The following is a 20,570-nucleotide window of genomic DNA, read 5'->3' as shown; positions in this document are numbered from 1 at the left end:
CACTGTCATGGCCGGTAAATACTTCTGAATGCCATTGCTGGGGATCACAAGCAGGGAGAGTTGGTTGCCCTGGTCCTCCTTGCGGGCATCTGGCTGGCCGCTGTGAAAACAGGATGCTAGACTTTGGCCAAATCCAGCAGCAATCAGGTTATGTTTTTTAAGGTCTACAAACCTCTTGTATAAATCTCTGCCTACCCCACCAGTAACCTAGTACACCTTTTTCTCTTTTGCCTTCTCCCTAGGTTTCTTGTAGTCGGGATCCTCCTCCCAAAAACAACCTTCGGAAGGACTGAGCAGACCTTTCCTGGGAACCCATGAACGGCTGGGACAGGTAGGAGCTTCCTGTTTTGTGTGACTTGGAGGGTTGAGCCCAGCAGTAGTCAAACTCAGAGCGGATCCACAGAAACTGGAATGCGGAGCTCACTCCTCCCCGGAGGCAGGAATGGCCACCAACTTGGATGGCTTTAAAGCAAGATTGGAGAGATTCATGGAGATGGAGGAGGCGATCAGTGGCTGCTAGCCACGGTCGGAGGCAGCAAATGTTTCCGAAAAGCAGTCGTTGGAAACCAGCAGGAGACAAGAGGGGCCCGTGTGCTCGAATCCGACTTAGGGTTTCCCACAATGGGCATCTGGTGAGAAGAGGATGTAGGACTAGATGGGCCACTGGCCTGATCCAGCAGGCTATTCTTATTGTCTTACTGACAGACTTGACTGTGTAAGATCCATTAATTTCAATGGGTCTTCTCTGAGGAGAACGTAGTTGGTGACAACCCTTGAGGATGAGGATTTTAAGATGTCACTGTGGCCTGGTGTCTGGGAAAAAAGAAAAATGATAAGAATTGGTTCTGGCGACTAAACCTGGAGTCTCCCGTTTTGTTTTTTCCAAGGCAAAGTACCACAGTTGCTGGAGGGCGACCTGCAGGGACCAGCCCTAGCTTCTTGTTTACCCAGAAACATTAAGCTGCCCTGATAAAGGACTTAGGCCCCAAATGTAAGAATCAGCCTGCTGGATCAGGCCAAGGGCTCATCTAGTCCAGCATCCTGTTCTCACAGTGGCCAACCAGATGTTCACTACGGGAAACCCAAGTGCAACAGCAGCAGGGTTCGAAATTAGCCAGGCACATTTTGCACCTGGCTTTTGACCACTTGCGACCAAGTTAAGTTGCGAGGATGCTGCCTGACATCTCCACCATCTGAGGGTGCATGCCTGGGGGTCCTTGGATCCCTGGGCTATTTTCACACACTAATACCCAACCTTGTAGAATTCTATCCCATTATATTTTATCTGTACAATTGGAATGGATTTCAGGAACCAAAATGCTTTTTCAGTGCAGCCTGAGCAGGAGCAGTGAACATCGTTATAGTGAATTGTTGTCACTTGTCTTTGCTTCCCCCACTGCCCTGCTCAGAGTTGGGAAGAATATTCCTACGTCATGAATGGTCTGAGTAATCATTAAGAAAAAGAGGTCGGAACAGGCCCAGTGTACATGTGAACTGGATAAAGTGACTTTTCTTCTTTTAAGTTCTCAAAGCCCTTAACCAAGCTCAGGGTTGTCCTCTGAACTAGCCAGATGTTTAACTGAGAATCCATCACAGTCAGTCCATCATTTGGAAAATAAGACTTTAGAGCCGACTTACCCCACAGTGGCAACTAGACATTTCGTTTTGGCGACTGTGACCTTGGTCAACGGAGCCATTTGGCTCCTAGCTTATATACATTTGGCTCCTAGCTTATATCCGTTCCACGGCCGTCTTCGTAAGTCGAGGTTTTCGGATGTCGAAGTGCCGCTTGTGCGCATGCGCCGACCGCGCGCGCCGCTCTGTGCAGGTGCAGAACGCAGTGGCGAAAAGACTTCCAGGGTTGTCGACTTCGGAAGTTGAAACCTTCGGAAGTCGAAGCTTTCGGATGTCGAGATATGACTGTATATCTGAGTTTCTAACACTGAACAGTAGCAACTCTCCCTACTTGCACTTCCCAGCAACAGTAGAGGGAGAACATGGTGACTGTGGCAAGTATCTGCTGATAAGTCTTGTCCTGTGCAGATTTGTCTACCCACCCCCTGTCTTGCAAGGGGTTGGAGTAGATGACCCTCGGTGCCTTCCAATTCCACAGTTCTGTGATTCTGTTATTATAACCAGGCAAAAGGACTACCATGATGAGGGGCATTGCCTGGGAGAGAAGAGGTGTGGCCTGGAAAAAGAGAGATTCCTCAAGGGCTGGACAGTGGGTCGCATTTGCCCCCAAGCCCCCCATCTCTGCTATAGAGGCATTAACTGTGCATTACAAGCATAGGAGCTCACTCCTAGGGGCTGAGGTCCCTTCGAGTCCCCCACAATGAAATATTTGAGTGGCCAAGGCGCCCCAAAGTTGATGGGCATTGCCATTCAAATGGTGTGTGTGCACCGCCTCTTGTGATGTGGTGGGGCTTACCTGCCCCCCTACAAACAATCTGGGGTATGTGGTGGCACGGTTAGGAACCGCCACTGATATAGCCAGGGAAGGAAAACCTTGGAGACTGTTTAAGGGGCAGCCTTTAGTACAAGCACAACCAGTTCTTGCAATTCTCTGCCATGGGAAGCAGCGGAGGAGGCAAATTGGTGGCCGAGAGGAATTCAAACAGCCCCTGAGTTTGGGAATTTAAGATCAGTTGCCAGGGAGGGCTGGTGGTGCTCATCTCCCATTTGAAGGGTCCCCCCGAGGCACCTCCGGCTGGGCGCTGGGGGAATCCGGACGCTTGATGCGATAGACCTATATTCTTGCGTTGCAAAATCTGTGTGTGAGAGAAAGCAAGAGACTGGAATAGGAAGCCCACCCTGTTTCATTTGAGGTGTGCTCAGCCTAGTTTACTATGCATTCCCCCTCCCTCTCTTTCTGCCTCTGGCAAACCAGGCCACTTGAGTCCGGGTGTTGCAGTGAAATTGCCATGATCCTTAAGTCACCCAGGTAGGGCTGGACCCGTAAAATGCAGGTGGCTGGTCCGTGGTGTGTATTTGGGTGTGTAGGGAAGCCTCTGTGCTCGCTCCCAGGTGCTTTCTTCTCCCCTTGACTTTGAGCAAGGAAGACCTAACCCCATAGGTATGTAAGGGGGCCTTGTCCTTGTCCTTTCCTACCAGCTGCCGAAAGTCAGCAGGTGGAAACTTGAGGTGAAACTCGAGTTCCTTGGCATAGTAGTGATGGCTAACACTTCACTTGTTACACAGTGTAGCGTAACAAGGGAGCAGGTGGCGCTGTGGGTTAAACCACTGAGCCTAGGGCTTGCCGATCAGAAGGTCGGCGGTTCGAATCCCTGCAACGGGGTAAGCTCCCGTTGCTCGGTCCCAGCCCCTGCCAACCTAGCAGTTCGAAAGCACGTCAAAATGCAAGTAAATAAATAGGTACCACTCCGGCGGGAAGGTAAACGCCGTTTCCGTGCGCTGCTCTGGTTCGCCAGAAGTGGCTTAGCCATGCTGGCCACATGACCTGGAAGCTGTACGCAGGCTTCCTTGGCCAATAACACGAGATGAGCGCCGCAACCCCAGAGTCGGTCACGACTGGACCTAATGGTCAGGGGTCCCTTTACACTTGTTGGACTTGACACCTGCAACGGGACTCCCTGTAAGAAAAAGCAGCCTCAAACACTACCCCCTTCTCCCCGTATCCACTGCCTGGCAAAACAGACCCGCGTTGTGGTCATATATGAGTGCGACCAAGATGAGGACTTTTTTTTTTAAGTGGTTGAGGTTCCTGGTCAAGAGCACCATTTTCTTCCCTATATGTAAAGGAGGGGGATTCGGGATGCTGTTGTTGTATCGAAGAAGGGTGCTTGCAGGAAGACCTTTGCTCCTTGCACTGCATCCCCTTCAGAGATCCTGAAGTGTGTGCGCGCATGTAATGTATATTCCATCCACAGAGGGCAGGGGCTCCGTGGCTGTCCAGGCGTTGCTGTACTACAACTCCCAATCCGCGCACACACACACTCTATCGAACAATGCGGGGGGGGGGGGCTACTGAGATCTGAGAGGCCAGCAACAGCTGGAGGGACACAGAAGTTTCCCTGTCCCTGTCATTGGGAGGCACTGTGTCCCCTCGTGCCCCCCCCAGATCCCCCCCCCAAGTATTAAACATACTGCCTACCAACATGTTTTGGAATATTTCCACACTGCCCTGTGGCTTTTAAATTAAATAACTTCTCATTAGCTTTAATCCTGAATAACCAAACAAAATGTTTAAAAAAACAACAAAAAACTTATGCACCCCCCAACTTTATTTATTTTGCAGGCATGGTAGGGTTCCTTAAAGATCCCACTGTCCTTTCTTTCCCCCATTTCTCTACACTGCCCCCCCCCACCGCCCAGAAAAATGTGGGGTTTTGTTTTTTGTTTTTGTTTTTTTGGCTTTTTGGTTGTGTCCTCCTGCTGCTTTCAACTCAGCCTGGCTCCTGTGACTGACAAGCGATGGGGATGTGTGGCACACCAAGGGTTAAGGTCTGCCATTTTGTTATGTAACACCCTTAATGGACATATCAGTGAATGGCATGAAGATGGCAGGGCTTAACCCTTTGTGTGCTGCAGCCCAAAGCTCGACTCTGTAGAGTCCCCCCCCCTTGTTTTGTTTTTAAAGCTTTGACTCCAGACACACACACCTTTTTAGAATCCCAAAATGCAACTTGATTTCTCTCTCTTCAGTCAGACATAGCACACACACACACACACACACACACACACACAGAGAGAGAGAGAGAGAGAGAGATCAGGTTAATGAAATAGAATTTGCCTTTTAAAATAAGTGTCAGTCTTTATTCAACTTGAGTCCTACTGTAAGTAAGTTGGTTGAAATCAATGGACCTGAAGTTAGGCTGCAATCCTTAAACCTTACTTACCTGGGAGTAAGCCCCAGCAAATTTAATAGGACTTACTTCAGAGTAGACCTGACTGGATTGCACTGTCATGCCCAACATTATTATTTTCAAAGAGCTACTCTGAGTAGAACTGAAGGCAGCTACATTCCGGAATATGGGCTGCAATATCTGATATTTTTCTTTTTTCCAAATAATTCCAGGAATGTAGAGAAAATGTTTTGGGATTTTTTTAAAATGTTTTTTAAGGGACCTGTTTCATAAAGGAGATAAATTTTTTATTTTCTGCTTTCTTTAAGGCTATAACATATAACATATAACATTATTATTATTATTATTATTATTATTATTATTATTATTATTAAGAATACTACTCTGTTTACTTGGGGAGAGGAGGGGGACTTCCTTTTTTTAAAAAAAATACTGATTTCAGTATGCCCACAGGTACAATTTCATGCTTTAGCTGAGATTCCTACATTTCAGGGGGTTGGACTAGATGACCCTTGGATCCCTTCCAACTATGATTCTGATTCAACAGAATAAATAAGAAAAGGGTGGGTTTACAAGGATCAAGGAAGGAAGAGTGTTTCCTGGGCCAGAGTGTAATAAAAAACGGTCCAGGCAGAAGAAACTTTTGTTTCACTTCTTACAGGTAGGTAGCCGTGTTGGTCTGACGCAGTCAAAACAAAATAAAAAGAAACCTTCCAGTAGCACCTTAGAGACCAACTAAGTTTGTCATATAGGTATGAGCTTTCGTGTGCATGCACACTTCTTCAGATACACTGAAACAGAAGTCACCAGACCCTTATGTATAGTCAGAGGGTGGGGAGGGGTATTACCCAGAAGGGTGGTGGGAATGGGTGATTGGCTGATAGGAGTGGTAAACAGCCATCAACAGGTTTACCACTCCTATCAGCCAATCTGAAGAAGTGTGCATGCACACGAAAGCTCATACCTATGACAAACTTAGTTGGTCTCTAAGGTGCTACTGGAAGGATTTTTTAAATTTTGTTTTGTTTCACTTGACATTGAAAAGCTTGTAAATGAAAGTTGGCGCAAGCTATTTGCACTCGCACTGAGTGCTCGCCACATAAAAAGAGCCCTGCAGCTGCAGGATCAGGCCATTTAGCCCAGCATCCTGTCCTAAGCGTGGGCAAGCAAATGTCCCCATGAGAAGCCCACCAGCAGCAACTGGAATCCAGACTGCAGAGTTTCCCAAACTTAGGTCTCCAGCTGCTTATTGGTGGGTTTTTTTGTTTTGTTTTTTGTTTTACTACAATTACCCTCATCCCTGGCCACTGCTCCTGCTAGCTAAGGGTGATGGGAGTTGTAGTGCAGAGACAGCAGGAGAATTTAGTTTGGGAAACCCTGATCTAGTGGCATTTATCACCTCCGACCATGCTGGCAGAACAGCAGCCATCATGGCTGGTAGCCGTGGAATCGCCCTGTTCTCTTCGCCTTCATTACACACCAATGTTTTTCCTTGGTTGTCTAGTGGGGATTGTTTTTCGCCTCTCCAGCATTCTGCGCTCTCTGGAGACCCATTTCCTTAAGAGGTAGGCTTTGATTTGCATTAGTGCTGGAGGCAACAGCCCTGGTTCTTGTCCAGGGAGGCTGCCGTTCTGCATGCTAAGTTGAGTGGGTTTCTGTTTTTCATTGGCTTGTTCAGTTTATCCTCCCTGCACCCCTACTTTCCTCCAGAAGGAGCTCAGAGAGGTCTGTGTATGTGGCCTTCCCTTGCAGAGTTGTCGTTGCTGCTGCTGTTCAGATGACATTGGTATTTTTTTTTCCGAAAGCAAGCTAGTTTCTATACATGGACTCTCACATACCCCTCTACTTGCATCCAGGCAGGCGAGAGGCGCGATCGGGATTCCAGGGCAATTCTCAGTTGGCTGAGAGACTGGTACTCTCAGGGTCGTGGGTTCGAAACCCACATTAGGCAAAAGCTTCCTGCATTGCAGGGGTTGGACTAGATGACCCTTGTGGTCCCTTCCAACTCTACGATTCGATGACTCCAACCAGACAAAAGCACTCAAGCATTGCCCCCACCCCACACAGGCGTCAACATCCCTATCCCTGCTGTAGACAACGACCCTGCAAGGTAGGCCTAGCCACAAAGCCAGTTAGTTGCGCCTGCCATATCAGACCATGCTTCCCATTTCGTTGATTGAATTGTTTCTCTGTTGGATTTTTTTATCCCCACCATTTCCTCTCGAAGGAGCCCAGGGCAGCAGAGAGATGGGCAATCCAAAAATAAAGTGGAAACATTTTTAAAGCAATTGCAATTAAAAACACCTCAAAGCTGTTACAGCATTCTCCTATCCAGTGGTCTTAGGGTTGCCTGCAACAGTCTTCTTCAGCCACCACCAAATGCAACAAGGAACTTGTTCAAATAATAAGCATGCCTCCTCCCGTGTAGACCTGCCCATATGATGAGGGCGATGCCCTTTCCCAAAGCTCTTCCCTCAGTATCGCTGCATCGGAGGTGGAAATATGAACTTTGGGAGCTGCCTTATGCAGTCGGACTACTTGTCCCTCTAGCTCTGCATTGCCTACACTGGCTGGCAGCAGCGGCTCTCCAGGCAGTTAGAAATTAGTAGGCACGTTTTGCAACAGGCGCAGGCCCAATTGCGACCACACGGAGACCTCTGGATGCCAGGCTGGCAACAGGGGGGAAGCAAAATGTCCCTTAGAGGGAAGGATCTGAAATCATAGAATCATAGAATCATAGAGTTGGAAGAGACCACAAGGGCCACCCAGTCCAACCCCCTGCCAAGCAGGAAACACCATCAAAGCATTCTTGACATATGGCTGTCAAGCCTCTGCTTAAAGACCTCTAAAGGAGGAGACTCCACCACACTTCTTGGCAGCAAATTCCACTGTCGAACAGCTCTTACTATATATTTTCCTTGAAGCTTGAATTCAAGGAAAATTTCAAGGAAATTCAAATTTCAAGGAAAATTCAAGGAAGCTTGAAGCTTAAAATATTTTCCTTGAAGCTTGAATTTATTTTATTCTGGATTGTTTGATTAGACATTTTAATGTGTTGCAAACCACCCCTTTCCTAATACGTTTGTTTGCATGCAGAGTTAGCTGGTTGCCCAAAACTCACAGGATCAAGAAAGATTTCCTTTTTGTCAGGCAGCAGGTGGAACTTGCTCAGGAGGCTGTAGTGGCAGCTATGTGTGGAAATGTCTGTATATACCCGATTTCTTTTTCTCTGAGCACTGGTTGCTGGCTGAGCCGCTGGGTAGAGGCGCTGCTGCTTGCGGATTTCTGTTTGGGGGCATCTGGTTGGCCACTGGGAGGGCAGGATGCTGGACTCGATGGGAGTCCAGCGGCAGGGCTCTCTTTACCTTCATAAACTGAAATTTACCCTTTGCTTTTTCTTTCCTTTCCTTTCCCTTATAACCTTCCCTGCAGTGGCGAAAGAAAGCGGTATAACTCTCCCACAAGCTCCTTTTTCCTTCGCCTCTCTTCCGAGCAGGAGGTGAATTTATGTCAATATGTGATAGGATTCTGTCACGACGCACCCCATGCCGGAAAAGACACTGCCTGAATTATACCAGGTTTGTCTCCATTTCTTTAAAGGGAGGTTGTTGGGGGTATTAAAAATGTTTCTGGGGCTGCAAAACAAATAAACCCCAGCTTCCTGTCTTCCAAGTGATAGAAGGGCCTGTCCCCCATTATTGTGAGAGACAGGAAAAGGGGTGGCTGGTGTTAAGCAAGAGGTATAGAGAGTCTTATTGCCTGGGACGAGTTGAGAATTGCAGAGATGTAACTAGGCTGAAACTGACAAAGGTTGTGAGGTTTTCTTCTTCCCTTAGTTTGCAGGGTGGATTAACCACTACCGGTAATTGCAGAGTTGGAAGGCTCCTTGGCTATTGAAAGAAGTCTCTGCCCAGGAGTTTTGTGGCTTCCCTACCCCTAGGAAGGAGCATTTCAAGCTTAGCTGTAGGTCCAGCTCTCCTTCCTCCTTGAGTTGTGCACTCTTAGGTTCTGCTGGGATCCGGTTGTACAAGGTGTTTACACACACACAAGCACAACTTTATTCATATCACATTTTGTGCTTCTGTTTCGCATCTTTGTTCCGTCAACCGCCCTGACAGGGCGTTGTACAAATTTAACAAATAACACACTGGCAGCTCTCTTCGGGTGCAAATGTCTGCAGACAAATTGTGAGCTTTGGGAATGTGGAGCACTTGCAACCCCCCCCCCCCGGATGTTTGGCTCCAACTGCCATCACTCCTAACCATTGGGTATGCTCCCTGCACGGAGAGGGGAGTCCCTACACCATCTGCGGAGAGGGGTGGGCAAGCCCCTTTGATCTGAGGAGCCAGTCCCTAGGGGCCGAGGTCCCTTGGGCCGCCCTTCTCAAAAGTTGATCGGCATTGCCATTCAAATAGTGTGCGTGCACCGCAGCTTGTGATCTATTCTGTGGGGCGGGGCTTACCTGTCCCCCCCCCCCCCACACACACACCTCAATATTTTATTCAAGTTGGCACCCCTGGCAGCCAGTGGCAGTGGGCTAGACGCCATAGAATCCCAGCTTCTCTCCCAAATTGACAAAGCAGCTTCTTAAACCTCGTGGTTTAGGGTTTTCCATTGCAGGGAGAGGCCACCTGCGGCAAATGCATTTCTTTTCCTGCCTCCACCTTGTGTTTTTTTAACGTAGGGGGAAGTTTCTTCCTCCTGTGCAATGCATCCTGGGAAGCCTTTCCTCCTCTTCCCCCCCCCCTTCCCGGTTTGGAGAAAAGTTGCTTTTTCTTTGCCAACTCCCCGCTGTGTAATTCTCCTGGGGGCTTGGGTCATGGTGTGCATCTCACACCCCCTAGTCCTTGACTTCGCACCCCCCTTTCCCCCCCCTTCTATATCTGTCTTTTATGGGCGCCTTCTCCCAAATGGCTTTCTCAACCCCGACCGGCTGACCACCACCTGCGCTGCCCCTTTAAGAGCACGCAGTGGGGTGGTCTCCCCCGCCCCTTTCCCATTTATTCCCTGGGATTCTGTGTTCTGGAATGCCCATCTGCAACCCCCCAGCCCCACCCCACCCACAAGCAGATGCAGGGTTAGGGTGGCAGTCGCGGAGGCTCTCGCGCTCTCTCTCTCTCTGCTGCTGCTGCTGGTGCTGCGAGGGGTTAACAACACATAGCCTTGTTGTCTGGAACCAGTTCAGACCGGTTTTCTGGAAAGTGCTTTGTCTCTCCCACTGAATCCTGGGAAAGGGTCATGTGTGGACCCAGTGATGTCATGGGATCACAAACTGACTCAGCTCTTTGCTCCCTGCTGCCCTTCCCCACCCCCGCAACGCCAACCCCCAAATCAGAAGAGGTTTGGTGTGTGTCCGTGTGTCTGCCTCTCTTGCAGGTACAATTGGAGAGGGAACACACGCAGACTGCAACCCTCCACCCCACCACCACTAAAAAAAAAAACTTTTTTAAAAATGCCCCCCAAATCTCTCCCAACTACTTCCATGAGTTTTTGAGCACTTCCTGTGCAAAACGAGTCATTTTGAGGCCTGGGGGGGGGGGGAGAGGTGCAGAGAAAGGCTTCCCCACAGCCCTTCTCCTTTAAGACATTCTCTCTGGTGGCTTTTAGGGCCAGTGGTGGAATAAAGCCTGTAATCTCTTTAGCAATAAAAAAGCATGTTCTCTGTACCTTTAAAAAAAACTAATAATATGCAAGGCCTTTCCCAAACCCCAGGATGTGTCAGAAGGGACTTGGAAACTTTCAATCATGAGAAGCAGGTGTTCAGGAGAACAGGCAGGAGGGGGGAAAGGCAAGCAAAATTAAGCAGGTTTTTTTAAAAAAAATGTGGTTAGGGAGTCTCCAAGTCTTCTTGCAGTGAACTTGCCCCTGGTTTCCAAAAACCCATTTTGACTTCGGATTCTTCCATTTGAGTTGAGCTGTGAGTGCTGCTTGAAACAGAGCTGAGCACCCGCTTTTGTACTCCCTAAGCAGCTAGTGCAGACTGCTGCTTTTTTTATTACTATTATATTAAAAAAAAAAACACCACTATGATACTCTGATCTGTGTTGCCTGGATGAATTAATTACCTTCTTCCTCTTCCCTCCCCTTTCCCTCTCCTTGCGTTACTTCCCCATCTCATCAGAGTACCATAATGACAGAAGAAGCTTGCCGGACGCGAAGTCAGAAGCGAGCCCTCGAGCGGGAGATCACCCAGAACGACGTGGACTGCAAGAAGATGAAGATTGACAAGGGGCTCCTGGGGGCCCCCGATGCCAACACGGAAGGGGGAGACCTCAAGGTGAAGAGTGAACCCACACCTGGGAGAGTCCAGGGATTGCTAAAAGGAGGGGAGATGAAAGCTACGATTAAAGTGGAGGTGCAGACGGGAGACGAGCCGGTGGACATGAGCACCTCGAAAAGGTAGGTGGCCTGTAGATGTCAAGGAGATAAAGAACTACACAGCTTGTAGAAGACCTCTGAAGGCAGCCCTGTATCAGGACGTTTTTAATATTTGACGTTTTATTGTGTTTTTATATGTGCTGGAAGCGACCCAGAGTGGCTGGGGAAACCCAACCAGATTGATAGTTGTTGTTGTTGTTGTTGTTGTTGTTGTTGTTGTTGTTGTTGTTGTCATACTACCTTGGGTGTCGCAACAGCACCTGGAAGGATGCACGTTTTCCCCATCCCTAATCCAAGAAGAGGCATTCCCCTTTCTCAGAAAAGAATTCCTCTTCTGAATAGAGGCATTCCTCCCATGAGATCTGCAGGGCCACTGGTTTCCCTGTCCCTGATCAAAGAAGAGGCATTTCCCCTTTCCCAAGGCGAATTCCTTTTCTGAAGAGAGGCATTCTCCCAGCGCTCTCCCATCCCCGGCATCTCCAGGCATAGCGGGGAGAGAGACTCCTGCCTGAAGCCCTCGAGATCCACTGCCAGTCTAGAGTGGGCAGTTCTGAGCCAATGGATCAAAGGGTCTGACTCTGTATAACCCCTGGGGGATGCAGGTCTTTCGAGGTTCTGGTCTAAATGATTGCATTCCTCCATCTCTTGCAAGCAGAATGAATGTGACTTCTTAGGTCAGGAAAGCACCAAGATGCCTCCAGGGGACCTTCCTCCAGATGTTCGACTCCCCATCATCTTTGGCCATTGGAGGGGAGAGCTTCTCTTGCGCTCCGGTCCTACCTGAGGTTCTGGTTGGCCCCTGCAAGAACAGGCTACATGGGCCATTGACCTGATCCAGCAGGCTCTTCTTCAGGCACAGGCAAACTCGGCCCTCCAGATGCTTTGAGACTACAATTCCCATCATCCCTGACCACTGGTCCCGTTAGCTAGGGATGATGGGAGTTGTAGTCCCAAAACATCTGCAGGGCCGAGTTTGCCTATACCTGCTCTTCTTGCGTTCTTAAAGCAGACTAGTGGGAGAATCTTAGGCCCAGTCTTAAGTGAAAAGCCGGTTGTTATTTATTTTGGGCTGCAGTTTGCAGTTTTTCTTGAGTGGCATGGTGTCATCTTTGTAAGTGCATGATAACCTTCTGAAGCCTTCATTTGGCCAAGAGACACATGCACAGCAGCCATCTATAAGAAGTGTTTTCCAAGGCTGGTGGTGAGCAAGCAGCATTCTGGGGAGGCCCTTTGCAGGCTCCACTTTCCCTGCTCTTTTAAAACTCTTAACCCTGGAGCAATTTGTTTTGCGGGCACAATTGGTGGAAATGTGAGAAGATCCACGTTTTAGTTTTAATATCGACTGCCCTGTCCTGCCCGGGTACCTCTTCACCCTTCTTGGAAAACTACCTGACTCCTGGTAGCGTTGAAGGCTGTGCTGAATTTTAAAAGATTTATTTGGGATTGATAAGGAGGATCCTTGGTCTACTGGCTCTTCTGGGAGGACAGGTTATGCTGATGAGCTGTGTGTGTGTGTGTGTGTGTGCCCCACAACCCACCCTACAGGCACTATTCACCACACAATTTCAAACTCTGCAAAGATGTTCTTCTAAGATATTTTATTTTAATTGAAGAGGAGGGTGGGATAGATGGCATTTATTTCTGCTCTTTTTACTTCCTGTTTGGGAGAAACTTCCTGGATTCCAAAGAGACTTACAGTGGAACCTCGGTTTATGAACACCTCGGTTTATGAATTTTCGGTTTATGAACGCCGCAGACCCATCTGGAACGGATTAATTCCTTTTCCATTACTTTCAATGGGAAAGTTCGCTTCAGTTTATGAACGCTTCAGTTTATGAACAGACTTCCGGAACCAATTACACCCATGCTTCAGTTTATGTACTCCGCAGACCCATCTGGAACGGATTAATCCACTTTCCATTACTTTCAATGGGAAAGTTCGCTTCAGTTTATGAACGCTTCAGTTTAAGTACCCCGCGGACCATCTGGAACGGATTAATCCACTTTCCATTACTTTCAATGGGAAATTTCGCTTCAGTTTATGAACGCTTCAGTTTATGAACAGACTTCCGGAACCAATTGTGTTCATAAACCGAGGTACCACTGTATTTCATCCCCAAGATAAGTTACTGCAGGCACACACTCACACGACTCTTCCTGTGTGTCCATTCAAATCTGCTGTGTATCCAGAACAATAGGGACTGGAACCTTGCTACGTTTTTAGAGGAAGGCCTCGTGGCAGAGCACCTGCTTTGCGTTCAGAATGTCCCATGCCCAGTCCCTGCCATCTCCAGGTAGGCGAGATTCCCACCTGGACAGCTTCCACCAGTAATTGGTAGGAGACAATGTCATTTTTTGTTCTTTAATACTGAGCTAGATGGACTAGTGGTCTGACTCTGCATCCTGTCTGATTTCAGATTCTAGATCAGTGTTCCCCAAACTTGGGTCTCCAGCTGTTGTTGGACTACGAGTCCCATCATGCCTGGACAGCTGCCTATTCCTGCATTGCAGGGGGTTGGACTAGATGACCCACAGGGGGTCCCTTCCAGCGCAACTATTATATTATCCTTCCTCCAACACCCAACCCGCTGAAAAAGGACTTTAATCTTTGGGGGGGAATCAGTTCCACTGGACCTAATGGAGGCTTGCTCCCAAGTCAACATATGTGGTATGTTGACGTTTGAACAAGTGAGGAGGCCCTATCTAAAAAGCGCTGTGGGCAGTAGAAGTGTTTGTTTTTGTGCACAGTTTTTCTTTGCAGATGCCTTTCTTGAATGTCTTCCTAGATTTGCATACATTTCCCACCATTGTACCCAAAGTGGCTCACAAGGATACCCTGATATTTTCATTTTTAGTTGCTGTTGTTGTTTGCATTGTTTTGAGCTTATTATACGCTGCTGCGTAGAGGCTGCTGCAATTGAGTAGTATATAAATTGTTGAAAATAATAACTCAGTTGGTTAGAGCACAGTGCTGATAATGCTAAGGTTGCAGGTTTGATCCCCGGACTGCTGTGTATTCCTGCGTTGCAGGGGGTTGGGCTACATGATCCTTAGGGTCTATTCTAATTCTATAATTCTAATAGTTATTTGCATTGTTTTGAGTTTATTATCCACTGCTTAGGGGCTGTTGTAATTGAGTGGTACATAAACAAATTATTTGCAAAATAAACAAGTTATTTGCATTGTAGGAGCTTTTGTAATTGAGCGGTATGTAAAATTGTTGGTGATGATAATCATAATAGTTTGAATTTATTATACACTGCTTAGTGGCTGTTGTTAATAAGCGGCATATAAATACCCTGTTTCTCATATTTTAAGACATACCCATAAAATAAGACATAGCAGGATTTTTAAGCATTCAAAGAATATAAGCCATACCCCGAAAATAAGACATAGTGATAGGCACAGCAGCAATGCTGGCCGCGGCAGGAGGAGGAGGAAAAAAATAAGACATCCCTTGAAAATAAGCCATAGTGTGTTTTTCTGAGGAAAAAATAAATATAAGACATGTCTTATAATATGAGAAACACGGTAATTGAAAATAAATAATGAGGATAATAATATTAAAAATAGAAATACCCACATGAACAATAAATGCTGCAGTAAAAAAAAATCTAAAATAATGTGAATCAATACAGAAAACAAATCCATACAGTATTGTGGGTTATATCCAACATTAGCTAGAGAGCAGAACTATTGAAATGAATGAACTAACTTAAGTTTCTTAATGGGTCTACTCTGTTGGATGAAACCCACCTAGAAACATTAAATTGTATAAGTAGGTAGATAATAATAAAAGCAACAAAACAGCACTTGAGACAAGTTTTACCTTGAACCTAGTGGGATGCTGTTAATCACAGAAGCCACATATAGTATTGGTTTGGTTTTTTTTAAAAAAAATATGTATTATGTTATGCATTTTGTGGTTTTATGTTGTAAACCACCCTGTGTGATCTTTGGCTGGAGGGCGATATATAAATTTAATGAATTCATACAAATCTAAATAATAATCAAAATATCTATTGCCATAAGAATAGAAAGTTTCTGTTTGGTAGTCACTGCAATAAATATATGAAAATATGCAAAACGATGCAACTTAGCCAACAAAATTAGTGCGTTGAAACTAAGCAGGAGGAATGACGATGTCAAATGCAGAAATAAAAAGAAATGTTAGGGGTACAAAACAGGTTCTGCAGATCTCATAGTTCAGCTGGTTTCAGTAAGTTTTTTAAGGTTCTTAGTCTTAGCTTGCCTGCCTGCCCTTTTTTCCTGTGTGTGTCTGAATGAGAGAGACTTTTCCTCCTTCCGCCCCCTCCATTTTCTTTCCACTACCTGTCTCTTCTTCCTCCTCCTCTTCCCTTCCTTCCTCCCCCCCCCCCCCACCCCAACAACAACTTCCCACTCTACAAAATGAAAGCAAATGTGTCACGAAACCGGTTCCGACCAGTCGGTTGCTATGACTTTTTCCAGGATGTGGAAAGGAATTGGTTTTTAAAAAAATAAAAAATTAAAAAAAATCACATGACAACTGGGATCATGTGACTTTTTGGGCGATGTGGAGAGGGGGTGAGCCCTGTGACTTCCTTGGCATTACAGGAAGTTTAGAGTCTTAAGATGCTGCTGTGATAACTGATTATAGAAGGGTGACCGTGTGTGTTGTGTGTGTGTGTGTGACAGAGAGGTTTTTAGTTCACACGTAGCAGAAGGGGTTAAAACTTGGCCGATTCTTTTTCCGCGCAAGAGCGCAACAGAGGCACACAATTGGAACAATTCAGCTCAGGATCCCCAGCGACTCTGCAGGGTTTCAGATACAAGGTCTCTTTTTCTCAGCCGTGTCTGGAAATGCTGGGCATCAAACCAGGAGCTTCTGAACCCAAAATTCGACCACTTCCCAGGCTGAATTTACATCTCGCTGCTGCCTTGGGCATCCCATGTGTCTCGAGAGGCAATGGAGTGTGCCTCCGGGGGTGAAGCCAAACCGCTGTGTTAGCAGCACTGAAGTGCCTCTCCCCCCTGGGTGCAAGCCTGGGCCGTGTGTATGGGGTCCTGGACTGCCCAGGCAGCAAGACACACACACACACACACACACACACACACACACACACACACCCTCAGCCTCGCTGATGGGGGATCCAAAGGAAATCAGAGCAAGACGTTTGGCACCAGCTGGGCTGCAGGAGTTGCCAGAAGGAGCCTGACAGGGCGCCATCCATCCATTTTAGGAACTCCATTGTGGATTTGAGTAGGGTTTACTCCTTAGCCTTTTCTTCTCCCAAAGACCTTCAGATGAAGGGTGGTGTATAATTTTAATCATCATCATTATCCCACAAGGCAGCAGAGGTTCAGGATCAGAGGTAACACCTTGCACAGTTTGCGAATTGGAGGGGTGGTGGGTGTGTTGGGGTTTTTAGCAGAAGCCAATGGTTTGGGAAGCTTTCTGCTTGATAGTAATTTGTGGCAGGGAAGACTTCTTCGAAAGCAGGCTGGTGAATTGGGCCCAGCCTTTTCTCAAAGGGTGCTTTAGCTGAGATTCCTGCGTTGCAAGGGGTTGGACTGCATTGCTTGGGGTCCCTTCCGGTTCTACCATTCTATGATTCTGTGATCAAGACTGGACATTTCCTTCTGTGGTCAGGGCTGGAATGTTGCAGAGGTCCCAAACCCAGGTATTTCCCTGTCCAAAAGAGAGGACCTTACAGTGGTACCTTGACTTACGAACGACTCAACAACCGAATTTTTCGACTTACGAATGGGGGTAATGGCCGCGCGCTTACGAATGTCTCGACATCCGAAAGGATTTTTCAACTTACGCATTTTTAGATAGGGTTGCTTCGACTTACGGATTTTTCCGTTTCCAATGCATTCCTATGGGAAATTGCATTTCCAATGGCGCTTTTCGACTTACGAATTTTTCGACTTACGAAGGTGCCTTCGGAACGGATTAAATTCATACGTCGAGGCATTGTTTGACACCGTAAGCTGTTTGTGTCCCCTCTCTATGACTGCCCTGTTTGCCGAACTTGGCATTGGCCTGGTAGAAACTGCTTTCTTCCTCAAGAGTTTATTCCTGCAAAACGTGACACTTTAAAAACCACAAGCCGGAGCTGAAAAGTTTTCAAGGAAGAGTACATTGGCAAGAAAGAAGTTTTACCTAAGTTAGTTCCACTTTGAGTACAGTGGTACCTCGACTTACAAATTTAATCCGTTCCAAACGGACCTTCGTAAGTCGGAAAATTCATAAGTCGAAGCCAATGGGGGAAATTTTTTTTTAAAAAAAATGTAAGTTGAAAAAAGCCTATCTAAAAATTCGTAAGTCAAAAAAATCCTATCTAAACCACATCCAAAATGGCGGGTGGAACTCTGTTCGTAACTCAAAAACATTCGTAAGTCGAGGTACCACTGTAGACCCATTGAAATGAATGGGCTCCACGGTCAGAGGCAATAAACACCTCTAAATATGGGTTGCTGGGAGTCGTAACTGGGGACAGTCGGTGTTGTGCCGTAGTCCTGCTTGTGGGATTCCCTTTGGGGCATCTATTTGGCTACCGTGAGGGCAACAGGATGGACTAGTATAGGATCAGAGTTGGAAGGGACCCCCTAGGAACATCTAGTCCAACCCCCTGCAATACAGGAATATGCATCTATCTGTTATGAGGATTGAATGTGTAACCTTGGTGTTCTCAGCACCACACTGTAACCAACTGATGGCTCCCCTCTGGCCTGATTCAGCTGTAGGGCTCTTTTCTATCTTGCACAATGTTAGTTGTGTCCATCAGTTTTGGTTCCTCTGCTCAGAGTATGCCTACCACCAGTTCCAACAGGAACGCTTGCTTGCTTCCTTGAGGGTTGTTAGAAGAGCTCTTTTGCAGGGTTTCCCATACTTGGGTCTACAGCTATTTTTGGACTACAACTCTTATCATGCCTAGATAGCAAGACAAGTGGTCGGGGATGATGGGAGTTGTAGTCTAAAAGCTGTAGACCCAAGTTTGGGAAACCCTGGGCTAGACTGTCAGACTAGGAACTGGGAGACCAGTGTTAAAATCTCTTCACTCAGCCATGAATTTCACTGGGTGTCAATCATGCCTCTCAGGCTAACCTATCTCACGGCGTGGTGGTTCTGTGGGTAGAATGAAGGGTGAGGAAAGAATTGAGCTCCTTGGATAAAAAGTTGGGATATAAATGCATTAAATGATGTTTAAAAAAAAACAAACCAAAAAACGAGCGAGTGGAAACTAATTTGAGTGCAGCAAAAGTCCCATGTTTAGATCCATCCATTTGTTTATTTATCTTCTCTGGAATCAGGTCTGCTTATCAAAATAAAGAGAGAGAGTACTTGAGCTAGGGGCTTGTTTTATTGCCTACTGAAAGAAGTGAGGTTTTTTTTAAAAGGTTTTTTAAGCTTAAACTTTTTGTTAAAGTCAGCCTGGAGACCACCGTTGGTTAGAGCCTGGTGCTGATAATGCCAAGGCTGCAGGTTCGATCCCCTATATATTCCTGCATTGCAGGGGGTTGGACTAGAGGACCCTTAGAACCCCTTCCAACACTTATGATTCTAAGAAGGAATAGGACCCTTTGGGTAATGTTTGCAGAGGAAGAAGTGTGCTCTTTCACAAGCCGTGCTTTATCTGGCTTGAGCCTCTCAAGTTTAGTGGGTCTCCATTGAGTTAAGGTTGAATTGCATGCAGTCCTATCCGGTCCACAGATCTGGCGTGGTTCATAAGAAATGGGGAAGGGGAATAACCTCTTTTTCACCTTTTGTCCCCATTTGGAGGAATGATGCATTTGAACTGCATTAGGCTGCCCTCTAGAGCCTCTTCTAAGTATTGCAGAAACCTCTCGTTGAGACCACTTGCTACAAGTGGGGTGAAAGTTAGAATTTTATTATTTGTACCCTGCCCATCAAATTGGGTTGCCCCAGGCACTCTGGGCGGTATATACAAATAAAACATCGAACATGAATAATAGCAATCTGATCAATATAAAGTCACAATAACTTTAAAATAAACAACATATCAAATAAAGCAATATTCAATAAATAATAATAATAATAATAATAATAATAATAATTTATTTATACCCCGCCCATCTGGCTGGGTTTCCCCAGCCACTCTGGGCGGCTTCCAACAGAAAAATAAAACACAGTAATCTTTTAAACATTAAAAGCCTCCCTGAACAGGGCTGCCTTCAGATGTCTTCTAAAAGTCTGGTAGTTGTTTTCCTCTTTGACATCTGTTGGGAGGGCGTTCCACAGGGCAGGCGCCACCACCGAGAAGGCCCTCTGCCTGGTTCCCTGCAACTTGGCTTCTCGCAACGAGGGAATCTACTCATAAACAGTAAAATTAAACTTCATAATAATAATACTTATTTCCTTGACATCTGATGGGACTGCATTCCACAGGGTTACCTGTAGCTTTGTGTCTCACAGCGAGGGAACCACTCAGAGCTTGATCTAAGTGTCTGGGCTGAACTAGAAGCTCCTAGTCTTAGGACTTGGGTTCGAATCCCCACTCTGCCCTGCAACTTGGGCTAGTCACGCTCAGTTTACCCTGCCTCACAGGCATGCCATGAAGAGTGCCTGTATGCGTGGCAAGAACCATACTCACCATCTTGATCTTCTTGAAGGAGATGTACATTTGGTAATAAATGAATAAAAATATTGGTGCCCCCCCCCCTCCAAAGACCAGTCCGCATGTTTGGCCAGCCTTCCCAAACCTAGATCCTTCTCAGCATGCCCCAGCCAACAGCCAGCGGTGACGGACATAGTTATAGTGCAACAACATCTAGGGGTCACAGGTGCCCCATCCCTGCTCTCAGAAGGAGCATTCTGTACTGCAGTGGCTCTCCCAAGTGGGCAGAGAGGGTGTAAATGGCTGCCGAAAAGCTGTCATCCCTGGATCAAGTTCATCAATTTTGTCGAAACTAAATAGTTCCAGTTGGATGTTGACTAAATGTGCAGCCAGTTGTTGCTGAATTTGATTGTGTTGTCTCCTTCAGTGGGCTGACTGAACGATGCTTTCTGCAGGGTAGGGGGCACTGGGAGTGAGTTTATGGGACCGGGGGGGGGGGACGACGACAGTGCCCTGAAAAGGTTTGGTAGCAGCTGCTTTGCTGCGTACAAGAGGTGGAGGAATGCCTCTTGTTTAGAAGAGCCATTCTCTCCTGAGAAAGAGGAATGCCTCTTCCTACTGCAGGACTGAAAAACCTTTGGCTCTCTGGGTGCTACTGGACCCCCATCTCCCAGCAGCCAGCATGACCAGTGTTCAGGGGTGATGAAGCGCAGCAGCCTCTCTGAAGGACGTACATTGGGGAAGGTGGTGTGTTAATTGAACAACAGCCAGCTGGAACTGTTTCACTGTGTTGTCTTAATTT

At 46.8% G+C, this 20,570-nt stretch overlaps 1 protein-coding gene across 10 annotated transcripts in view; it reads left to right on the top strand.

Annotated features, from left to right (window-relative positions):
- Nucleotides 1-20,570, top strand: part of GATAD2A (GATA zinc finger domain containing 2A) — an 80,059-nt gene that overhangs the window by 43,757 nt on the left and 15,732 nt on the right. For 7 of the 10 annotated variants that reach the window (XM_035117248.2, XM_035117251.2, XM_035117256.2 and 4 more), the window contains exons 2-4: nt 243-331; nt 8,259-8,404; nt 10,948-11,225. In XM_035117248.2, the coding sequence (XP_034973139.1) occupies nt 8,372-8,404; nt 10,948-11,225 (311 nt within the window). In that variant the 5' untranslated portion in view covers nt 243-331; nt 8,259-8,371. The remainder of the gene's footprint in view (nt 1-242; nt 332-8,258; nt 8,405-10,947; nt 11,226-20,570) is intronic. The other 3 variants (XM_035117254.2, XM_035117253.2, XM_035117255.2) reach the window with 1 other exon arrangement.

The sequence above is a fragment of the Zootoca vivipara genome, chromosome 6 (genome assembly GCF_963506605.1).
Source record: "Zootoca vivipara chromosome 6, rZooViv1.1, whole genome shotgun sequence".
In the NCBI taxonomy this organism is placed as follows: Eukaryota; Metazoa; Chordata; class Lepidosauria; order Squamata; family Lacertidae; genus Zootoca; species Zootoca vivipara.
Note: the sequence above shows the minus strand (reverse complement) of the source record. Positions and strands in the feature narration are given on the sequence as shown.